Genomic DNA, 22424 nt, shown 5'->3' with positions numbered 1-22424 from the left:
ATGATGTATTTTTTTTCTGTTTTTCTATGCTAAAGTGAATCATGACTTTTCTGATAACTAAGTTGGAGAATTTGAGACCCCCATTCTCTTAAACCCTCCTCTACTTCCCTGCCCCTCTTTTTCTGTCCTTTACACTATCTGCCACCCCAATCTTGTTCTCTTTTCTAATGTAGATCCTGTTAGGCATCTTTTCTATTTCTTGTTCTGGGGACCCATGGTCTTGTGCTCATTATACCCTCTTAATGGATTATCAGGCATTTTTCTGAACGAGGGCAGTGCTCTCTGGAGCTATCCGAATACATCCACTGTCATCTTTTTTTGGATTGTTTCTCTTTTGTCTTTTATTCTCTGCATCTGTTTTTCCTTTTGTCATATTTGTAATGTGCATAGAGAGATGATTTAGTGTTTTTCCCTTTCTCACTTAACATTGTATGGTAAGCTTTCTGACCTGTTGTTACGTAGCATCATTTTTAGTGGCTTTAGAACGGTCCACTGAATGGCTGAACTGCAATTTTCCTTATGTTCCCTGTTGCTGGGCATTTAAGTCATTTCCAGAATTTCACAATTGTAAACACAGCTGCAGGGAATATCTTTGAAAATGAAGCTTTCCCATTATTTGGGGGGCGTCTTCCTAACATAGATTCCATAAATTGAAACTACTAGGCAAAAGACATTCACTTGTTTTGGTGGTTTCTTCTTACAAGATTTGTGGTTTTAAAGAGCTAACGTTTGTCAGAGGGGCATTATCGTAAGAGAAACAGATATTTTTCTCCCATCTTGTAAAGTCTGGTGTAACGTTTCCCCCTCCCCAGTACGGCTACATAATTAATACGTGGTGTCCAATTTGACCGGGAGCAGAAGCCCACGGGCAAGGACTTGTGCAAAATGACTTGTATCGATGGCTTCTGAGTATTTATTACGCCCAAAGCCAGCAGTGTGTGACCTGGATAAAGCAGCACAGAAGGTAGCAGAGAGAACTGATAAGTTCCTGGCTCACGTGGACCTGACTAGCCACTGGAAGGAGATTTGCAGAGCAGCGAGGTGGGCATGGGAGGTACAGTGCTGGGATGGCCGAGAGTTCACTGCAGACAGTCCTCCCTCTCTGCAGTGCCACGGCGCGAGCCGCAGACTTTCCACCAAATTACTTGCCACACTTCTGGCATTAATGAGAGATAGCTGAAGGTCTGGGAATTGAGTCATCTCATAAACATTCAAATTCATGGCAAAATTACTATTTAATTAGGAAAAGATCTGTAACATTGTGCTACTTTTAAATGAAAGTCATTTTGGAGGAATTAAAACTGGGTCATAACATTAGTATAATGTTTTAAAACAAACATTACTAAGACATACTGAATATACCCTAATTGATGAATTAAAGACATTAGTTTTGCCTTTGGATACTTACTGTGATTATGTTTTAAACACTGACTCTAGAAACTTACCTCTAGATTGGAACTGTACTTTCTTCGTTCTTTGTTCAAGTGAGATGTGGCAGAGGCTGAAAAAAATAATAGTGCACGCTCATTTAAAAAAATGTGGAAAATTTAAGTTCTTGTATATTATTAAATATTATATTAAAATGTAATACAGAATTTTGGAACAACCTAAACTCCACTACCCAAAGGCAACTGCTGTTAATCTTTATGTGTCTTTCTTTTCTTTCTTTTTTGTTGTGTTTGTATCCTTCCTATCGATACAGCATTTTTTTTTTTTTTTTTGGTGAGTTTTTTTTTTTTGCTATAGGGTACATGTGCTCGCTAGAGAAACAGACAGACAGAAAGCAAGAAGTCATCCACCCAGTGGGGATGGCCATGCTGCAGTCTCTTCTCCTCCATTCTTCTGGGATTTTGGGCACCTATGCACACGTGCCCACCGTGAGTTTTAAGCTACCAGGTCCGGGACTTGAACTACGGTTGACTGTGTGGGAGTCCAGCAATGTAACCATTATGACATCTGCTGGTCCCCAGATTATTTATTCTTTTTTAAGTTCATTTATTTCTTCAGAGAGAAAGAGAGAAAGACAGCACCCCAGGAGGGTCTCGCTGCTGCCATCCACCCCTAGCCTCAGCCAGCCCCAGATCATGGATGGTCACACATGCCTGTTGTACTCAGGGAGGTTTCCACGTGTGGACCTGAAACCTTACCTCTTGGCTCAGCCTCAGAGAGTTTTGCATTTTACTGCTGTGCCACCATCTGGTCCCTCCTGTCTGCAAAACTTCTGGTGTGTATGTGTGTGTGTTGTAAACAAGGTCTTGCCTGTCCTGATCCTCCTCCCTCGGTCTCCTAAGATACCACTGCACCTGGCTTTTAGGGTGGGCCAGGAATCAAGTCTGGGCTTCCCTTGTGGCCTCAGCCTGCCGAGCAGCAGTGCCTGGCATGCAATACCACACCTGCTCTGTATATGTTTTTAAAAAGAGTTGTGGTTATGTTAAATAACCAATTTTGTATCTATGTGTAAAATTGATCATAACAGCATAATTTTCCATGATATTATGTAGTCTTCATAATTCCGTTAACCGTGTGGTGCTGCATCCTAATGAATGTATGACACTATTTAACAATGTGAGGTATTTTTGCTGTTGCACACGGTGCTAAGGTGAACATTTGCAAATGCTTATCAGCATCTCTGGTGAGCTCTTTAAATGGAGTCCTAGAAGGAGAATTACTTGGTAAAAGGCACTGGGAAAGAGCCTTCCTAAGCTAATGGTAAGAATAGCTCCAAGAGGTCACAGGCATTTATACTCATGCCAACAGGAAGTGCCCTTGAAGTCACCCTTCTTGTTACCATTCTCACAAACATGTTTTTGCTTTGTTTTTAAGTCGTAAATTAGTAAGTGATACATGGATAACCTATTCCTTTAAAAAAAATTAGTCTTCAAAAATATCTGAATTCATTATGAGGGTAGCTTAATCAACTCTCAGGCAATTCAAGCAGACATGAAAGTGTGCTGTGCGTTTCACCATAAGGAAGATTTTAAATTAATATTTGATATTTAGAAGAATAAAAGGCTACATTGGAGTTAGCATTAAAATTGCATGGAATATAATTTTTCCATGTGATGTGAAATATCTTCCTCACAGAGGGCTGCGGAATCATGACAGAACTATGTCTGTGGGCTGTGGACAGGAGATCAGCCTCCACACACCTAGGAAAGAATCGCCAGTCGCCGACATCTCAACACACCCAGCACTGGTGGAATTTCAAGATCCCTGCATAATCTATAAATTATTCAATTTGTTGGGGGCTTCAGACTTTGAATTAAAAATGTTCTTCCTTCCTGTAGACTTACTAATGCAACATATACAGGAAATTCGAACTTTGAGAAAACGTTTAGAAGAATCTATTAAAACAAACGAGAAGCTACAGAAACAGCTGGAAAGGCAAGGGTCTGAATTTGATCAAGGTAAGGAATGACCTTCTCCCAGGGTGGTGCCCGCCGTCAGTGCTTCACTGGGACGCTTATGCCTGCAGTCACATTCCGTGTACAAAGCGACTCCTCGATCAGTGTTATTCCGCCACCATTGGGGAAGTCTGCCAGGCTCGGGCATCCCGAATCATGGTTGGCCCCTCATTTGACTTTCGAAGCTGTAGAGAAGTGATAGGTGTATTCTAAAGTAAAACAAAACAGGATTTTGTCTTTTCATCAATAATGGATTATAAAAATATCAGCGTTTTAGCAGTCTGGTAAATCTTACATGCCAGTTACCTATATTCCTTCATAGTCACTGTTAGCTCTGAGTGGAATGATTTTCCATGAACTTATTTTTTATCATCAATAAGACATTTGCATGGTTTAAAAATTAAAACCTCCATTCTTTTATTTTTGGAGAGGTTTTTGCTATAGAGTGTGTGTGCTAACCAGAAAGACAGAGAGAGACAGAGAGACAGCAAGCGAGGAATCACCCCTTAGAGGGGATGGCCACGCTGCAATCCCTTCTCCTCCATTCTCCTCTCGGGATCTTGGGCACGCGTGCACATGTGCCCAGCGTGAGTTTAAGCCACTGGGTCTGGGACTTGAACTGCGGTTGACTACATGGGAGTCCAGTGACATAGCCATTATGCCACTGCTGGTCCAAAAACCTCCATTCTTGACTCACTATTTTCCCTTTCCTTCTCCCTACTTTTGTTGGTTTTCTTCTCTGACCTTATGGTCATTTTTAAATACAGATATGTGTTCTTACACATATCCCAGTGATAGTATGGCATGTGTCCACCATTTCATCCAATTTTCTTTTCATTTTTAAAAAATACTTTTTATTTATTTATTTCATGAGAGAGAGAGAGAGAGAGAGCGCCAGCCAGCACTCCCACCAGGGTCTTGATGCTGTGGCCCACCCCAGCCTTAGCCGACCCCAATCATGGGCACGTGTTTCCCAACCCGTTCAGGGAGGTCTCTGACTTGAACCTGGAACCTTCCCATAGGGTCAGCCTTGCCGATCATCACGTACATCTGCTGTACTGCTGTCTGGCCCCTTCTGGCCCAGTTTTTGTAGGACAGTATATCTTGGACATCTTACTGCTCCTGAGTGTCCTTATTCCATGAAGAATGTACTTTGAGAGCAGCCCGTTGCACTCAGAAAAGCCTGAGCTGGTTTGGGAGTTAGACTGAGCTGAGTGTGGATCCCAGCTCATCTCCGCTTCAACTCTGGACAATTTATCCCACCTCTTCCAGTCTTTATTATTTCATAGAACAAGTTACTGAGAGATTAAATGAGGCAGCACTATGAACAGGGCCCTGCTCAGTACCTCACTCAGTAATTGGTGACTTTCATCATCATTACCAGTTTTATTTGACTATCTGATTTTGACTTTTTAAAAAACATTACGAGAGAGCATGTGCACTCACCGGAGAGAAAGAGACCAAGAGAGGGAGAGGTCACATCAATGGGTGTGACCATCTCATAGTCTCTTGTTCTCCATTTCTCCGTCCTGTCACATTTTCAGGCATGACACAAATGCACCTGTTGTGTTTATTAAGCCACTGGGACAAGGATCCTAACCACTGTTGGCTGTGTGAGATCCTGCACTCTTAACCACTAGACTATGGGTCTGGCCCATTGGCTATTTTATTTTATTTTGTATAGTGTTACTGGTTTAATATTGCAAAACCCTGCACTGGGCAGGGACCCTAATGCTATTCCATTACTAGAGATGGGATAACTGAGTTCTACCTAGTCCTGGCTGGCAGCACTCAAGTCCTTGAACCCTAGTCCAGTCTCATTCCTCTCTAGGCCATCATAGCCATCAGCCTAGAGGGACGTCGTTCCAAAGCACTGTATGTGCTGCAGTTTGCAAGGTAAACAGAGTGGTTCCATTATTCTCTCTCCCTCCCTCCTTCCCTCTCACTCACTCCACCCCCATCCTGCATCCTCCCCCTCTCACCCCCAGGGAAATTGATTAATCTGAGTTATTAGTTGTATCAAACACAGGAAAGAAATACACGCCTGGGCCCTTCACATTCACTCTTGGTAATGCCTGAATTAGATTCATTCTGTTTTACATTTTCCCTGGCAAATCCAATTATAGAATTATTTGGGGGCTCAAATGGCCAGCAGCTACAATGGAGCAGGCAATTGCTCTGGAGAGTAATTCACTCTGACGGAAAGGTTTGCAAAAAAGGCATTCATAAAGTATTTACGCTGGTGGAAAGACGTACTGTTCTCGCTGTGTTGTCACAGTCTCTGAAAAGACAAAGAAACAAAAGTGGCTCTGCCTGCCCCTGCTATGAAATGTTTACCTTGGGAGTAGGTTTGGGAAAGGCACGGCTCCTTATATGCCGAGGTGGAATGTTGTTGAAAACTGTCACCTCACGTGTTAGAGCTTCCAGCTTGTCACCAGCTGGACGAGCTTACAGTGATGGTGTTCATGGCTAAGACTGGCCTTGTGGTGGACCTCACTAGCTCAGGTTACACTGCCAGGAATTATTCTTTGGTCTAATTATTCCTTTGGAAAGCGACTACTTAAGCTTTGGTCATGGTAGACTTCTGTAGAATTTTTCCTGCTTATTCAGATTACTCTCTATTTTGGCTCCAGCCTGTCATGAATCCTGATATTAATACAGATGGTAAGCAGCAATTAAATAGCAGCAGTAGCAACACCAATCTTTTTTATTGAACCAGTGGAGACTTCGGGGAGTTATGTGACCTGCCTGAGGTCATGTAGCTATTCAGCCTGAGCTATGGTTCAAACTCAGTCTCTGTAAAGATACCAGAGTTCATGGGGGGTGTGGGGGAGCGGAGGAAGATGATAGAGAGACATATATGAATTTAAAAACGGTGTGACTTTATGGTAAGAGAAAAGGCGAGTACTATAGAAAGAGCTGACCTTCCTGGAGAACTGATGCCATACCCCTTTAAAGGAGTTGAACATTATAGGTATGCAGTTGTGCCAAATGCCTCCAGCTGCAGATAACACAATATGAGGAAAAACTTGTGAAAACAGCAAGGGCTTATGTTTTTTTACATATCAAGAAAGTCAGAGGCAGGCAGTTCCAGGGCAGGTTTTGTGGCTCAGTGACAGCAGGGTTTGGAGTCGTCTATAACGGCTGTGGTCGTTGTAAGAATCCCATCCTCTCAGAATGGTGTCCAAAGGGTGGGGCTTTTCCCATCCCTTTCTTTTCATCTGCATAAAAAATCTTACCCAGAAGTCCCCAGCAGACTTTTCTCATTGGCCAGAAGAGGCATGTGACCATGTCCTTACTGCAGGGTGGCTGGACAAGCAGGTGTCTGGTGTTTTGGCTCTATGGTGTGTAATTGGACTTAACCAATAGGAAAACAGGGAGAGGAAGCACCTGCTCCCCAACCGTAGAAGGCACCTTGCACATTGTGAGCGCTCTGCAGAGCACCTGTGACCATGGCCGTTATGCAAAGGGCACACAATGAAAGCCCAGGGTGGGGATTGTTGAGGAGGAATGTCCAGAGAGGTGTCTGCACATCTAAGATGAACTTAGAGGAAAGGATTGGATTTCAAGAGATAGACAGCAGGTTAGTGAGTATTCCCAGGTAAGAAAGTCTATCTAGCTTTAGATCCTAGTTTTTGTAGTATACAGTCAGGAGCAGTGAATTGGAGCTAAGAGTCGAAAGAGTGGGATTTTGACAGAGAAGGGGGATGTGGGCATTCTAGGCAGAGGGAATTCTTCATTCTGGAAAGTGAGGGAGGCATGTGACCATATGGTTATGTTTGAGGGCACAGCAGTGGCCCAAGTTGACTGCATTTAAGGGTACCAGGGTCTAGGGTGGAGAGGGAGTAGGTATGTCATGAGACTGGAACTAAGTAATGGAGGTCCTTAGATTCTAGACTGAGAAGTCTGGACTTTGTGTTTGGTCTGATTGTCTTTTGCAGTGGTGTGCCATCAGATGTCTTTTAGAAACATCAACAAACTGTGCTTAGGATGATAATCCCATCAAGATGATAGGACTTGAACTGTAGGGAACAGAACAGAGTGGTCTACTGCCCAAGGCATTTTGGAAGAGAATTTGAAGTCCTGATTGCCTGAGGGGCAGTGGAAGAGATGGGGTAAAGCCGAAAGGATGGCTTTGGAGAGTTCTAGTTTGGGTGAGGTGTTTAGAGCAGGACACAGATGAGAGAGAGTAGGTGTGGAAGGGCGAGATCAGTTTGGTGCTGTAGCCCAAGCTCCCTCAAGGGTGAGGCCCAGCAGGCAGCTGGGCAGACAAGTTTGGACCTCAGGAGATGCATCTGTGAAACTAAGACTCACCACTTACCCCATTCCTGGCCCAGGTCTCCGGCTTTGTTGACCCCTAGGACAGGTAAGATGCAGGGGAGCCCCTCCTCCTGCATCCTCTTTCCTTGCCCTTATTTCCCTTGGGCTCTGGTAGTACCTTGTATAGCTCACAAGAGCAATTTTCATTACATGTTGTATTTCTTCATTATTTAAAGCTGCTTTCTACACTGACCTGGAGACTGTCAACTAATCACTGTTCTATGTGTGTTTTCACAGGTTCTACTTATGGCTCAGAGCTGCATAGTTCTCTGACATCAGAAATTCATTTCCTAAGGAAGCAGAATCAGGCCCTCAATGCGATGCTCGTTAAGGGCTCCAGAGGTAAGACTGAAAGGAGCCACTGGTCACTTGCCGTCCCAAAGGCTCTGTGTTGCAGAAAGAAAGCTCGAGTCTGACCAACCTAGGTTTGAGCCCCATGGTCCTGTCATGGCTTTCTACCATTTAATTGTCACAACAGCTCTAAGAAACATTCCTACTTTATAGCTGAGAAAACTGAGGTTCACAGAGGTTAAGGAATACTTCATAGGGCTGTTGTGATAATTAATTGCATAAAGCGTAGCATCTCTAATAGGGACTGTGTAAATGTTACTTTATTTTCTTGTTACCCATCCCCTTCACACAGCCAATTTTCATTCATCCTAAACCACAGTGAAAGAGGGATGAGTTGGCAAGAAATTATTGTCAGAATCTTAACCATGGATTTCCTGCCATCAGCAAATTTTATCCAGTATTTCCTTCCTTTTTTTTTTTTTTGGAGAGGTTTTCACTATAGGGCACTTGCGGTCCTCAGAGAGACAGAAAGCAAGAAATCACCCTCCCAGGCGGAATGGCCACGCCACAGTCCTTTCTCCTCCATTCTCCTCTTGGGATGTTGGGCATGCACGCACACACACCCGGTGTGAGTTAAAGCCACCGAGTCCGGGACTCCAACCACGATTGACTACATGAGAGTCCAGTGACATAGCCATTATGCCAATTGCAGGTCCCTATCCAGAATTTCTTATAAAGATCCCTTTTCTTAATTTCTTCCATTTAAAACCTAACTCTCACAGAGCTTTTATTTATATTGTCTTTTAATACTTAAAATGAATCTAGAATGAGATATTATTAGCCCTATATTACAGGTAAGAAACTGAGGCCTGAGGAGTTGTCCGGCCTGTGGTCAGAAAGTTAGAGGTGGTGAGTTGGAACTTGGACCAGCTTATTCCACTTTCCATTGAGAGTATTGATGATGATTTTGGCTCAAAAGATGAAACCGGGTCTTCTGTAGGTCCTTTATTCACTCAGCAGACAGTTCCCACCTTTTGCTCTACACCAGATCCTTTGGAGACTCAATACAGAAATGAATGAAACCTAGCCCCTTCTCGCAGGACCCATGGTCTTATGGTAGAGATAGCCAAGCAGCCCAGGGCAGGCCACTGCGAGGACTGGCCACAGTAAAGGCAGGCTCAGGGAGCTGGGGGGCCCTGGAGGAAGCACCCTGGGAACTTGCCTTCATGAGCTGAATCTAGAAAGGTGAAGATGAATTAGCCAAGCTGCCTAAGGTTTAGAGGAGCTGGGACTGTTACACTGAAGGAAGAGAGCAGTCCAAGGCCTAGGGAGTAGGGGTGAGGAGCCTACAGACCAGTCAGAAATTACGTACCTCTTAGCGTGTCTGGAATCTGAGGGAGGAGGTGAAGGCTTGCATCGTGGTTGAGAGTAGAGTCCGAAAACCTGGGCCTGAAGCCTAGGTCTGCCACTATTGGCTGTGTGACTTTGGGAGGTTTTAACCTTACCAGTCCTGAGTTTCCTACCTGGACATGGGAAGAATAGCAGTACCTTCCTTGCAGGTTTGCTGTGAAGGTTGTATGTAATGCCCACGGTTAGTGCAGCTTCTAGTAGCGCTGCTCAGAGCTCGCCCTCACGAGCACATTCTCCCCCACAGTGTTGATAAATCCCCATGCTAAGCTCTGTCCGCATAGTCACTCAGTCACTCCTCACCACACATGTGAGGAAATGGGCACAGGTAAGTGCACAGTTTGCTCAGGTTTGTGGGGTCAGTCAACGCAGGAGCTGCATGTGCATCCAGCCCTTCTGCCTCCTGCACCTGCCCCTGGACCGCTTCATCTCCTGTGCCTCTGGGCATATCTTATTCTTCAGGAAGGGCCCCATTCAGTCCTGAAGATGAATGGGCCCCAGGGTGCCCTCGCATAGCCCGTTGGCCTCTTGGAAGGAAGCTTGTAGAGGACATGCAGACTTTACAGCACCCTTTGCCAGAGTTCTGGGCCCTATTTCTTGCCCCTGTTTGCAGCTTCTACCTATTGTTTGTTCTCTGAAAGCAAAGTAACCAGGTTTGCATGACCCATTATTTAATAGGAAATTAAACAGGCGCATTTCATCCCAGTGACGTTTAATCTGCAGCCTTGATGTTGACAGATTTATCTGCCCAAAATGTATAAGATAATTGGAATGCCAAAATCATAAATGCCAGATTAAATCTCATTCTTTTTTTGTATTCTTGGAGTGCTCGAGCTGAAGTGCGTAATAAGATTGGAAAAAAACAAATGGTATCCCTTCTCAGTGGTGCTTTTTTTGTGTTTGCAGATAAACAGAAGGAGAATGAAAAATTACGAGAGTCCCTCTCCAGGAAGGCTGCGAACCTGGAGCACCTTCAGCAAGAGTATGCCAGTGTGAAGGGAGAAAATGAAAGGCTGCAGAAGGAAGTCAGTGAGAAGGAGAGGCACAACCAGCAGCTGATCCAGGAGGTCTGCAGCAGCCGCAGCGAGCTGAGCAGGTGGTGGCCATGACTCCCCCGTCCCCGCTGGCCACGCCGTGCAGCCAGGCCCTGGGCCCGTGATGGTGCAGTGAGGCAGCCAACCCCTGCCCCAGCACACAGGGACAGACCCTGCAAATCCAGCTTATGTCTGGTGGGCATAAGGAATATGAAGGACGGGACCAGCAGTTAGCGTAATGGCTATGTCGCTGAACTCCCATGTAGTCGACCATAGTTTGAGTCCCAGATCTGGTGGCTTAAACTCACGCCAGGCACATGTGTGCGTGCCCAAGATCCCAAGAGGAGAATGGAGGAGAAGGGATTGTGGCGTGGCCATTCCCCCCGGGGGGTGATTTCTTGCTTTATGTGTTTTTCTGGTGAGCGCACACGCCCTATAGCAGAAACCTCTCCCCCCCCCCAAAAAAAAAGGAATATGAAGGACAATCCTATGAAGAAGAGGGCTTAGGGAGTAGGTGCTCTTTTTCTAATCTAGGGTCAGAGAAGTCCTCTCTGAAAAGATGCCATTTGAACAGAGAGCTGAACACACCAAGGGCCTGAGTGCTGCAGCTATTGGGGAAGGTCATTTTCAGCAGAAATGATGGGCCCTGAGGCAGGGAAACTTTGGCTTGTGCCCAACAGAGCAGAGAGGTTAGTGCCTCTGGTGAGGTGGAGGGAGAGAGGTGCCAGCATGTTGGGCCTCACAGCTGTGGGCAGGACTTAGGTTTTCACTCCATGTAGCCTAGGAAGCCACCAGGAGGCTCTGAGCAGAGAAGTGGGATGAATCTGCCTTAGATTTGAAGAGGTTCATGCTGATCACTCTTTTGCAGTTTCTCCTGTAGACGCTGTCTTGTTTCATGTGTTTTCGTTTGTCCTTGTTGGTACTGTGAATGCCACTCTTCGTTGCCGGCATTCCCTTGGCTACCCCGCAAAGTGCCGTCATGTAGCAAGATCAGTGTCTTTGCCGTCAGGCGGTCCTGGGTTGAAGTCTGGGCTGCTTGCCCAAGCCATGCACCCTTGGGTACTAGACATAGGCTTTTGAGTTTCACTTCCTTATATCTCTGAATCCAGGATAAGAGAGCACCTGCCTTTTAAGGGGTCTGTGAAGATTACATGTAAGATTACACGTACAGGGCTGGACACGGGGGCACTAGGGAAGTAGTGGCTGTGACTGGAATTCTTAACCGCACTTGGCACTTATTTCACTACACTCTTCTGGCTGAGGGTGGAGCTGGCCTGCCCCATGGGGTTTGCATAGTTCAACCTAAGGCAGAGTTAACCTCTCCTCCCCTGCTCATGGGGCCTTTTTAGGGTACAAGAGGAGATGGAGTTGAGTCAGCAGTTGCTCTCACAGAATGAAAAGCTCCTCCAGTCCCTCCGAGTGGAACTGAAGGTGTATGAGAAGCTGGATGAAGAGCACAGGAGACCAGGAGGTACTGGGCCCTTCAGCCTGAGGTTCTTCTCATCTTGTGGCTACTGGGTCTTGGGCTGTGAGCTCCTCCAGACAACTGGTGACAGGGATGGGAGGACAGGGCTCAGCATGTTCTGGAACTGCTGTTTCCAAGACCTGGGTTTCCGAGTGGGTCTTCTCCAAAGCAAGCTTTCTGGCCCACTCCTTTTATGAAGAAGCAGCAGGAGACATGGAAGGACTTGACTCAGGGCCAGACCAGCTGAAGTCTGTATTCTCACTCCCTCACCAGGGCGAGGGAGTGAAGGTCACTGTACCCTTTGGGCTTGTGCCGGGGTCCAGCCTCGGCGTGGGTGGGTTATCTCGATGAAGGTGGTGAAGGTGAACAGAAGACAGAGGCCTCGATGCCTTTCATGCACATCCTATGCTGGACACCCCTCAGAGATCGCTCTCTGAGGAGTGACGACTGCTAGGAATCATCATGCGTTTTTATTGAAAACGTGTTACATGCAAGGAAAGGGAGAGGGGCTGGTGTTTCAATTAACAGCTCATAAAGTTTTTAACAATAGAGAACAAAGATTCTATTCAGGGTTTGATTAAGGGTGGGTCTAGTGCAGTTTTGCAATTGTAGGTGGGCCTTCATGGAATGCAGTTTCGGGAAAGCGGTTCCGGTAAGCAGATGCGGTGCAGGAGCCATCTTGTGATTACTGGGAATGGTGCTGAGAAAAGAAAATCTCAAGAATAGATATTAGTTCTTATGGATCTTAATAAAGAATGATACTTATACAGTTTTGTGGGCATCTAAAACTTAATTTGAGGAATCCTAATATATTTATCTATTTTAATAGTAAGTAATCAGAGCAAAAGGGAGCTGTCGGTTGGGGGACTTCCTGGAAGATTTTATCATATACTCAGGATGTATAGGAGAGCTATGCAATTCTTTTATAGTAGTAAATTGGGGAGTCAGAGGGGGGTCGCTTCCCAGTGAGGCTGCCTCAATTTTCTGGAGCAAATAGCAAACAGCCTTGCTGACATGCTAACTGACCCAAGCTTTGTTCCAAGGTGGGGGGGGGGTGCACAACAGTAGCCTTGCCAACGTGTTGATCCAACCAGAAGCGGAGCTCAAAGGTCAGGGGGCTCAGACAGACAGATCCTGGGGCCTCACTGGGTCGGACTCCTCCAGGCTTGTTTTTGCCTCTATCAAACATGTCCAGTAACACACATTGTGTAGTTATTGTAAAGTTGAATGAGATTATTCACTAAATCATCATAGTACAGAATCAGGTGTATGCCAGGCACTCAAGAAATAACTGTCATTGTCATTTTCCTGCTAGTGTGCATTTCTTTTTTTTTTTTTTTTTCCCCTGGGGAGGGGGACAGGGGCAGTATATATTTTTGACTGGGACTCACTCTGTCACAATCTTCCTCCCCAGCCTCCTATTAGCTAGGATTACAGGTGTGTACATCCGCACCTGGGAACTGAACCTGGCTATGCTGCTTCTAGCCTCCCAGGAGGTGGTGCTGTGAGTGTACCACTGCGAGTGGGTCAGTATGTATTTGTTTTTGCCCATTCATTCAGCAGATGTTTATATTTCCCCTACTGTGTGCTCTTGGGATGGCTGTCGGCCCCAGTCCTCTCTTTATCCTGAGAGAGATACGAGATCAGAGTAACTCAACTTTAAGGTCTAATGTTTCAGAATCAATTTGGAGGTGTGGTGGGTTTTTTTTATTATTATTATTTTAAACTAATTTTCCAGATGGCTTCTCCCTATTGAAAGTTTATCTAGAAAAGGGTCATCTCACAGCTTTCATTTTCTCCTCAAGTTGCTTTTCTTATTCTTGCTGTTGTGCCTTTTTAATATACTGTGGCTCTTAAAATCATCCCCTTTCATTCTATAATTCCAGCCCAAATAGATTTTATTACTACTAGACATAATTTCGGGGTTTGGTGTGCAATTTGCTAGGCTTTTATGGCCAGAAGCGAAAATTAATTTCCAGCTCTTATTTAGCCTGTGGAATAGCAGCAATTAAGTCTGCCAATATTTTTGTTTTTAAAGTCAAGTTGTTATTTTAAATTGTACCTAGTTCATCAGAAGGGGGAGCGTGGCGGTGGTGGTGGGATTAAAATGCTGCTGAGTTCCTTTGGTGGCTGACCTTCTGATTGTGCAAGATGGCAAGGCTTCCCTTTATGCGTGTCCGCAGGGGCCAGAGCAGAGGCATCGGGAGAAGGCCAGAAGAGACAGAGTCCATTCAGTGACCTGCATGGCCTCCTGATGGAGATCCAGGCTTTGCGGGTACAACTGGAAAGGAGCATCGAAACCAACAGAGCCCTGCAGCACAGGCTGGAGGAGCAGCTGGTGAATGGGATGAAGACAGCGCAGGCAGGAGCCCTCACCCTGGCCGTCCTAGCCCCGTCCACCCCCGAGCGGTCCCTGCAGCTTGACAAACATGGTACCGCACCTGCCTTGCCCTGCTTTCTGGAAACGTGGCTCTGTGCATCTGTGTGTGACATGAGGTTCCCAATGAGGCCCTTGCCCAAGAGGTGTCTTTCCATTGACAGCAGACAGGCTACACTAGGAGCCAGCAACATGGTGTGATCTCTATGTGGGGTGTCTCGACTCTCAGGAAGTGGAATTTGGACTTCCAGCTGCCCTCACTGCCTCTGGCCTGGCTCCCTCCCACCCACTTAGTCCTGCCCACATCACTCCCGTGCTGAAATCCTCACCCCCTCGCACTGCCTTTAAGAGAGAATTTAAACCTCTTACTCTGACTTTCAGTGTCTTTCAGGATCTGAGAACTTCCTGGTAGGTTTAGAAAGTGGCTCTGTTTAGCATCTGCTTGTGAGTTTATCATCTAGCCCTGGAGAGGCTATGTAAGGTAGTAGACAGGTCAAAGAGGACAGGTCACCTCTGCCACCTGCCCAGCGCAGGACCTAGAACAAACCAGCAAGTGATCAGGCTCGGAGCAGTCAGCCAAGCCATCTTCTTTGTTCTGTGAACTAAAGTATTAGGCCCAGAGAGCTTTGGGGCTTGCCCAGAGTAACGCAGCAAGCAGGAGACAGAGCTCGCTAGAAACCATTTCCAGCTGTGAGTCCAGCTGTTTCTGGCCCTGACAGGTTGGTGTTTGGGTGTAACTCCACTAATGCCCACAGGTGGTGTGTGCCTCCCATGGCCAGGGATGCCAGTATATTCTGTGAGCAAGAACTGTACACAAGTCTGAGTTTATCTTCACTTGGACTGGGAACAAGTCTTGCTTTAAAAAAAAAAAAAAATTGGGGACTGGTGGCCTGTTGATTAAGGGTGCTGGACTCCCACATGGCTGACTGCAGTTCGAATCCCGAACCTGGCTTCTTGCTCTCTCTCTCTCTCTCTCTCTTGCTCTCTTTGTCCCTCTCTGGTCAAATTAAAAATAAACAAATATATAAATAAAATAACTCTTAAAAAAAAAGGAAAGAAAATTTAAAGAGCACCCAGCCAGTCTGCTTTATAATTCATATGGATCAGTTCATTGATTTCTCCTTAATAAGAATTTTAAAATGTTAGCCAAATGATGTAACAATATGAAAAGAAAAAAGTAAAAGCAAAAAAATCTTTCATGGTTCTACACAATGATTATTTTAAAAATTTCATCTGTGCGCCTGCCCTGTAGCCTAATGGTTCAAGAAAGCCAGGTCCCACATGGCCGACTATGTAGTTCCACTCCTACCTCTGGGAGCGTAATGAACATGCCAGGCACGTGTGTGTGGATGCCTCAAATCCTGATGTTTGAATGGAGAGATGGAGGAGAAGGGATTGCGGTGTGATCATGCTCCACCAGGGGGTGTTTTCTTCAAACCCTTCTCTCTGCCTCTGTCTCTCTCTTGCAAATGTATGTCCTTCTGGCAAGTAAGAAAGAATTTCATTCGTTAATAAAATGCGGGCATGAATTTATATTGTTCATTTTTTTATATTTTAATTAAACATTAAAAGAAAAAAACACTTTGGAAAGCATACAGAAAAAGGTAGTCAGCAATGAATAGATTAATTTCACATTTTACATAAAATCCCCATCATTGTGTATGTGATATATGTATTATCAACAGAGAACTTTACACTTTCTTGTCTGTTAAATGTTTCTTCCCTGTGTACCTCACACCCACCCTCTACCACCCCCTCTCTACCATCCTTAAGTCATTCTGTGTCCTTTGTTTGTTTGTTTGTTTGTTTTTTCCTCAGTGTTACATCATAAATGTTCCCCCTGCCATCACATGGGCGTCCTGATAATTGTTTCAGATCATCGTCAGTCATTAAACCATTACCCTGTTGATTTTAAAAGTGCTTTCGGGGCCGCCTGGTGGTGTGGTGGTTAAGGCAGCTGGATCTCACATGATCGACTGCACAGTTCAAGTCCTGGACCAGTGACTTGAAAAACACCAGGCATGTGTGTGTGCGTGCCTAAAATCCCAAGAGGAGATGGATGAGAAGGGATTGTGGCGTGACCATCCTACCTGGGGAAGTGATTGCCCATGCCTGTCCCCATGAGCAAACATGCCTTATGGCAAAATAATAATAATAATAATAGTAATAAAGTAGTCTCTAATTTGGGGCTTTAATAAACATTGATGTTAATATACTGTTTGCTATTAAAAAATATTCTTAGGATGTATTAATTTTAGGGAAATCTCAGGGGCTGAGAGGGGGCCATTTTGCTGCCTTCCAGATGGCCTGTACATCAGCAGTGTACAAGGAAGCATGACTTCTTCAGCACTGGGCTATTCCATTTTATATACCTATAGGTCTGCTCCTGTGCCTTCTGAGGGCTCTGAGGAGATGGGACCTAGGAGACTGTAAAAGTGAACTAGAACTAGAGGAAATAGACGCAGGGAGAATAATTCTTTGCTCGGGGTGCCCAAGAAGGAGAGTTAGTGCAGCTGAAGAGAGGAGACCACTGAATAGCCTTTATTTGCTTTTGAAATCTTGTCCAGAGGCAGCCCTAGGTATGCCTGACAGAGGCGTTCAGAAGCGTTCAGAATTCACAGTGCTGCCTCAGCAGGACAGTTCTCCAGTTTCCTTGAGTCAAGATCAGAATTCTTTCACAGGCAGCAGCATTTCTTCCTGTGCAGAAGACTTTTCAGGACTGAGTTTAAGCGCACCTGTTTGAACGTTCTGTTGTAGAACTGCTGTCTGTGGCTGAAAGTATTCTCTTAGGGGCCAGCTCTGCGGAGTTGACTTGGTTCTTGGGCCCAGGACTCTCAGTGCACACTGGGGATGTGCTGGAGTGCAGTAAGCTCCACCTTTAATGGTGCCAGGGTGGGAAGGAGCTCGCAGGGGATCCTGAGACCTGGACACAGTCCTTGCTGTGCCACTGACATGCTGGGTTCTTCTGGGAAGATCACTTCCTGTCCCTGTCCCTCGGTCTCTTTCTCCATGAAATCTGAATTACGATGCCGTTCCACCCACTGACCTATTGAGAGTTTAATAGCTCTTTAGATGTGAAAGTGCCATTTGAATTTTAAAGGACTGTGCAGGTCATCTGTCCAGCATCTATCGATTTTGCCTCCTTATAGTTTTTCAAATGCATCACCCCCGAGTGCTACAGAGGGTCACTCTCCTCTCTCTTAGATTACTGCAGCAGCCTCTGGGATTGCTCCTCTGGTCCAAAACAGATCTCAGCTTGATATTGCCCTGCCTGAAGCCCTTGGAGTGGGGTCCTACAGTCCTCATGGGCCTGGCCTTCTGTCATTGTGTCCTTCCCAGCCCCTGGCCCTTGGCTGAGTAATGGTTCAGTCCCCTGTGCCCTTGCATCTGCTCATCCACTGCCTGGCCCATTTTTCTCTTTTTCATCTCATGGATCAGTCACAACCAGTCTTAAAACCTACTGTAGGTGTTAGCCTTGGGGAAGCTGAGTTGGGGTTCATGGGTCTCCCCTGAACTGTTACAAGTTATCCTTCCCTCTCTTAGCTCTGGTCACACTGTAATGAAACTGTGCTCACTTGTTTGACAAGGGAAGGGCCTGGGCCTGGGCACTCTGTCTCTGGTGTCCCGCACAGGCCACCTGGTGGGACAGATGCCCAGTGAAGACTTGAATGAATGCTTATGTATGTCTGAAAAGTGAATGTACTGTACAAGTTTCTTTACTGGATTCTCATTCTGTTTTCTCTCAGTTGTTGATAATAGTGAAACTGGGGCTAGCAGTTAGCGTAATGGCTATGTCGCTGGACTCCCACGTAGTCGACCGTGGTTCGCATCCCGGACCTGGTGGCTTAAAACTCACACCGGGCGCGTGTGCGTGCGTGCCCAAGATCCTGAGAGGAGAATGGAGGAGAAGGGATTGCGGCGTGGCCATCCTCCCTGGGAGGTGATTTCTCGCTTTCTGTCTCTCTCTGTCTATCTGGCAAGCGCCCATACCCTATAGCAAAAACCTCTCCAAAAAAAAAGAAAAAAGAAAAAAAAAAAGAGATAATAGTGATGCTAAGTTTATTTTACTTCCCTTATTTTGCATCTTGTAGGTGAAAAATGTCTCATGGCAAGTGATAACTCATTTGATCTGTTTGATTCTACCCTAGCAATGATACCAAAGTCAGGTAAGTGTAGGTAACTGTGGTGGTGTTGGGTGTGGCAGTAGGACTTTCTTTCTTTCTTTCCTTCTTTCCTTCTTTCCTTCTTTCCTTCCTTCCCTCCTTCCTTCCTTCTTTCCTTCCTTCCTTCCTTCCTTCCTTCCTTCCTTCCTTCCTTCCTTCCTTCCTTATTTATTGGGAGAGGTTTTTGTTATAGGGCACATGTGCTCACCTGAAAGAAACAGAGAGACAGAGAGATAGAAAGCAAGAAATCACCCCCAAGGGGGGATGGCCACAGCTCAATCCCTCCTCCTCCATTCTCCTCTGTGGATCTTGGGCATGCATACACATGTGCCTGGAGTGAGTTTAAGCCACCAGGCCTAGGACTCAAACCACTGTCGACTACATGGGAGTCCAGTGACATAGCCATTACGCCAACTGCTAGTCTCTGGCAACAGGACTTTTAAATTGAAGAAAAAGTAGTCCCTGGTCCTAGCTCAGATATTTGGCAGGGATCTGGGATTTCAGGATCTCAGCATTGCTAGCTGGTGATCTCCTTGAGGCCAATGAATCCATTCCTGTGTGTTGCCAACTCAGCAACTTCATTGGGTCCCCATTGCCTTAGATTAAAATGTGATCACCCTAGTGTGCCTTTCCAGACCTTCCAAGATCCAGTCCCAGTGATCCCTGCCCACTTTCCCTTCTGTCTGGGTGTAGACACACTGATGGGTGACCATCCTGTGGACACGCTTGCACTTTCCTCTCCCTGGGACCTTTAGGCCCCCTTTTGTCCCAGTCTCTGCGACAGAAAGTCCCCAGGACTCCTGATGAATGCAGACCTCTCTATGGGATACCCTTCTTGTTGGCCATAGTCAGAATTACTCACCCATACTTCTGTGGACCCAGTGGTTAAAAGTGTGGTGTAATTCTTGCTACATATTCAATCCAACTCAGCTAGGGCTTCTTCTCAGAAGCCTCCCTGATCTCTTCCTCGCTGCACAGGTCATTGATTTTCTCTGCGTTCCGGCTCTTGTAGTTGTGTGGTTGCACCTCCCGCAGTGTCTGCACTTTGATTAGAGAGGGGACGACTGCACAGCAGGCACAGACCGTCTGTGTGAATCTGGGGCCTTCTCCAGAGAGGGTGGCCAGTAGTGTTGGTGGAATTGACTTGGGTCTCCCTCAAAGATGAGGGATAAGCCCAGTGCTGGGTAATATACAGCCCCAGAAGCCAGGCCCTATTTCTCCTCTGGGTTTGTGTTGGTGGTATTTGGCCACATGGGCCTCCCTCTGCCCAAGCTAGCTCAAGCATCCTGAGCACCTCGAGCAGATGCTGCTCTTACAGACCTGACATCTGCCTTCTGTTTTCCAGCTTCAGAGACTCTTCCACTATCTGGAAATGACAAGGACTCCCTCTCCAGTGACAGTGGCAGCTCAGTGAACAGCACCCTGTGCGTGCCACCCCCAGTCACTGGCTGCTGCTTGTGGGCTAGCGAGAGTGGCTGGGACCGCACCGGGCCGGGTGTGGGAGTCCGTGAGCAGATTGGCCAAGGCCAGCGGCTCCTTGCTAAGATGGACAACCAGATACAGGATGTTCCCAGCCCCACGGACCAAGAGCTGGAAACCAAGCAGGTAACCTGACCGAAAGAGCTGAGGGAGAGATGCTCTCTGGGGATAAGAGGTGGAGGGCTGAGAAGAGAGTGAGGACATGAGTGGCTCAGTTGTTCCTGGGAAGGCCCAGAGAAGAGGTGCCATTGTGTTAATAAACAGAAATGCCTGAGTGATTTATAGAGAATCAGTGTTTGGAGGCCAGCAGGTGGCGTGGTAGTTGAGGTGCTGGACTCCTATAGAGCTGACTTTGGATCGAGTCCCAGACCTGGCGGCTTGAAGTCACACCATGCACATGTGTGTGCATGCCCAAAATCCCAGAAAGAGAGTGGAAGAGAAGGGATCGTTGCGTGGTCATCCCCCTGGGGCATGATTTCTCACTTTCCCTCTCACTGTCTGTCTCTCTCTCTCTTTTTAGCAAGTGTTAGCATCCTATGGCAAAAACCTCAAAACAAAAAAAGAATCAGGGTTTGTTTGGGTCATGGTTCTGGTGGCTGGAAAGTCTCAGGCATTGGGTCGATATCAGGCTGGCCTATAGTGCTGCATCAGTGTGGCCAGCAGAGGCCGGGAGGGAAGTGGCATGCGTAGAGAAAGAAGAAATGGGAAATACAATTCTACTTCCTCTCTTTGTCCCTCTCAAACCCCAGCTGATTAGATGGCGCCCTCCTGTTAGGCCTCACCTCATAAAGGTCCCTCCATTTTCCAGAGCCATTAGTCTGAGGGCCACACTTCCTGAACATGAACCATGAACCTTTAGGGGATAAACCATTATCCCAACCATAGCAAAGGGTAGTCATGAAGGCTCAGCGGTCAGGCCTAAGGCAGGAGTTGATTTTCGGGAGGTCTTTTGTTTTTCGTGATGCCTTGTTGAGATGTGCTCTCTGTGTCTCCCTTACTGTGACTGCTTCACTGGGATCTCCTGTTCTGCTCCCAACAGCTGCCTCTGTTTCTGCCGTCTCTCATCCATCATCCCAGCAACCCCTCAGTGTCCACCTGCCCCTCACCTGTGCAGCCTCTGTACTCAGGTCCTGGAGCTTCTGTGGAGCTGACACTGTCCCTTCCTGTGCTTTCTGCAGCTGCTTTGTGATGAGCTTGCCATTGGGAGAGTGCCCATGCCCACCTGAACATTGTGGTGCTCCCCCACTCCCACGCCAGAGGGCATGTGCACTTGCCAGAGAGGGAGAGAGGAGGAGAGTGACAGGGTACCTGCCTACCACAATCCCTTCTCCATTCCTTCCAGGATTTTGGCATGCCCAGCATGTTTTCAAGCCCCTGAGTCTGGGACTCAAACCACAAAGTCAGCCTTGTGGGATTACAGCCACCCTAACCACCACGCACACCACTGGCTGGCCCCAGAGAAGCTTTTTATAGGGCATTTTATTTCCTCCTCCGAACAACCCCAGAGGTAGGTGATGTTCGACTTTACGGATGCTAAGGGAGGTAATCTGGAGTAGCCAACATATGAGCTCAGTTCTCTGTCCTCCAAGGTGCTCTCTTCTGTGTCATGATGGCGCAGCCAGCTGACAGGATGGTGCTAGTCTGTCCAGTCACCTGTGGAGAAAACTCACTTCTCCCTGGGGGGCAACTCCATGGGGTTCTGATTCCTAGTCTGGCTTCCAAATGCATGTGAGGTGAGAAACTACGATAGATCAAAGGTTGTGAACGTTTTAGGGCCCTGGATGACACCTACGGCTGGATTAACTTCTGAAAAGATCACATCTCTGTTTATAAGGACCCTTCTCCCTGTACCTTTGTTGTCATTCAGTATTTTTAGCTATAACAATTTTTTGTCACTTTGATATAACAAAGAGCATTATTTTTGTATTTATTTTTTAACTTTTTAAGACAAATGCTCTTTTGGTTTCTCTTTTTCTTCTTCCTCCTCTCCTTTTCTTCTTTTTTGTATTTCCCCTCTGTGGGTCATGTTTCTATTTTGTCATGCCCTTGGCATCCCCCAACAGAGTGGACGAGGGAGACCTGACAGGCCCTGGTGTCACATTCGTGGTTCACCAGGGACTGCTGAGGATAGATGCGCGTGTGCCGCTCCACTTGCTGTTGTGTCATAGCTTTGGCACGTCTCTGTGGGCTGCTGGGCGGTGCATGTGGCCCTAGCGTGGAGCCTCCTGGCGTAGTAACTAGAGTGAGTGCTGGTGGTTATTAATCATGGTTATTGATTGGGCTAAAGTCACCACCAAAATTCTCTCATAATCTATAATTCCTCTGTCTTTAAGAACAATAAACTAGTGTCAGGTGGCACCAGGCTCTTGCTCAGCATGCGAGAGACAAGCCCTACAGTCGGGAGATTTGTGCTGCCCATTAAAGCCTGCTTGTTCATAATTTTTACTTAAGACCGCACGAAACAACCTTCTCGTCTCCTCGTGT

At 46.5% G+C, this 22424-nt stretch overlaps 1 protein-coding gene across 8 annotated transcripts in view; it reads left to right on the top strand.

Annotated features, from left to right (window-relative positions):
• The window catches only part of CDK5RAP2 (CDK5 regulatory subunit associated protein 2), a 208699-nt gene that overhangs the window by 175491 nt on the left and 10784 nt on the right, over positions 1-22424 (top strand). For 6 of the 8 annotated variants that reach the window (XM_006155484.3, XM_027774561.1, XM_027774562.1 and 3 more), the window contains 8 exons: positions 3288-3407; positions 7962-8066; positions 10329-10518; positions 11806-11927; positions 14105-14353; positions 18390-18464; positions 19807-20066; positions 22046-22052. In XM_006155484.3, coding sequence (XP_006155546.1) covers positions 3288-3407; positions 7962-8066; positions 10329-10518; positions 11806-11927; positions 14105-14353; positions 18390-18464; positions 19807-20066; positions 22046-22052 — 1128 coding nt within the window. The remainder of the gene's footprint in view (positions 1-3287; positions 3408-7961; positions 8067-10328; positions 10519-11805; positions 11928-14104; positions 14354-18389; positions 18465-19806; positions 20067-22045; positions 22053-22424) is intronic. The other 2 variants (XM_027774563.1, XM_027774565.1) reach the window with 2 other exon arrangements.

The sequence above is a fragment of the Tupaia chinensis genome, unplaced genomic scaffold (genome assembly GCF_000334495.1).
Source record: "Tupaia chinensis unplaced genomic scaffold, TupChi_1.0 Scaffold000455_1, whole genome shotgun sequence".
In the NCBI taxonomy this organism is placed as follows: domain Eukaryota; kingdom Metazoa; phylum Chordata; class Mammalia; order Scandentia; family Tupaiidae; genus Tupaia; species Tupaia belangeri.
The sequence above is the reverse complement of the archived record's forward strand: the minus strand, read 5'-3'. Positions and strand labels throughout refer to the sequence as shown.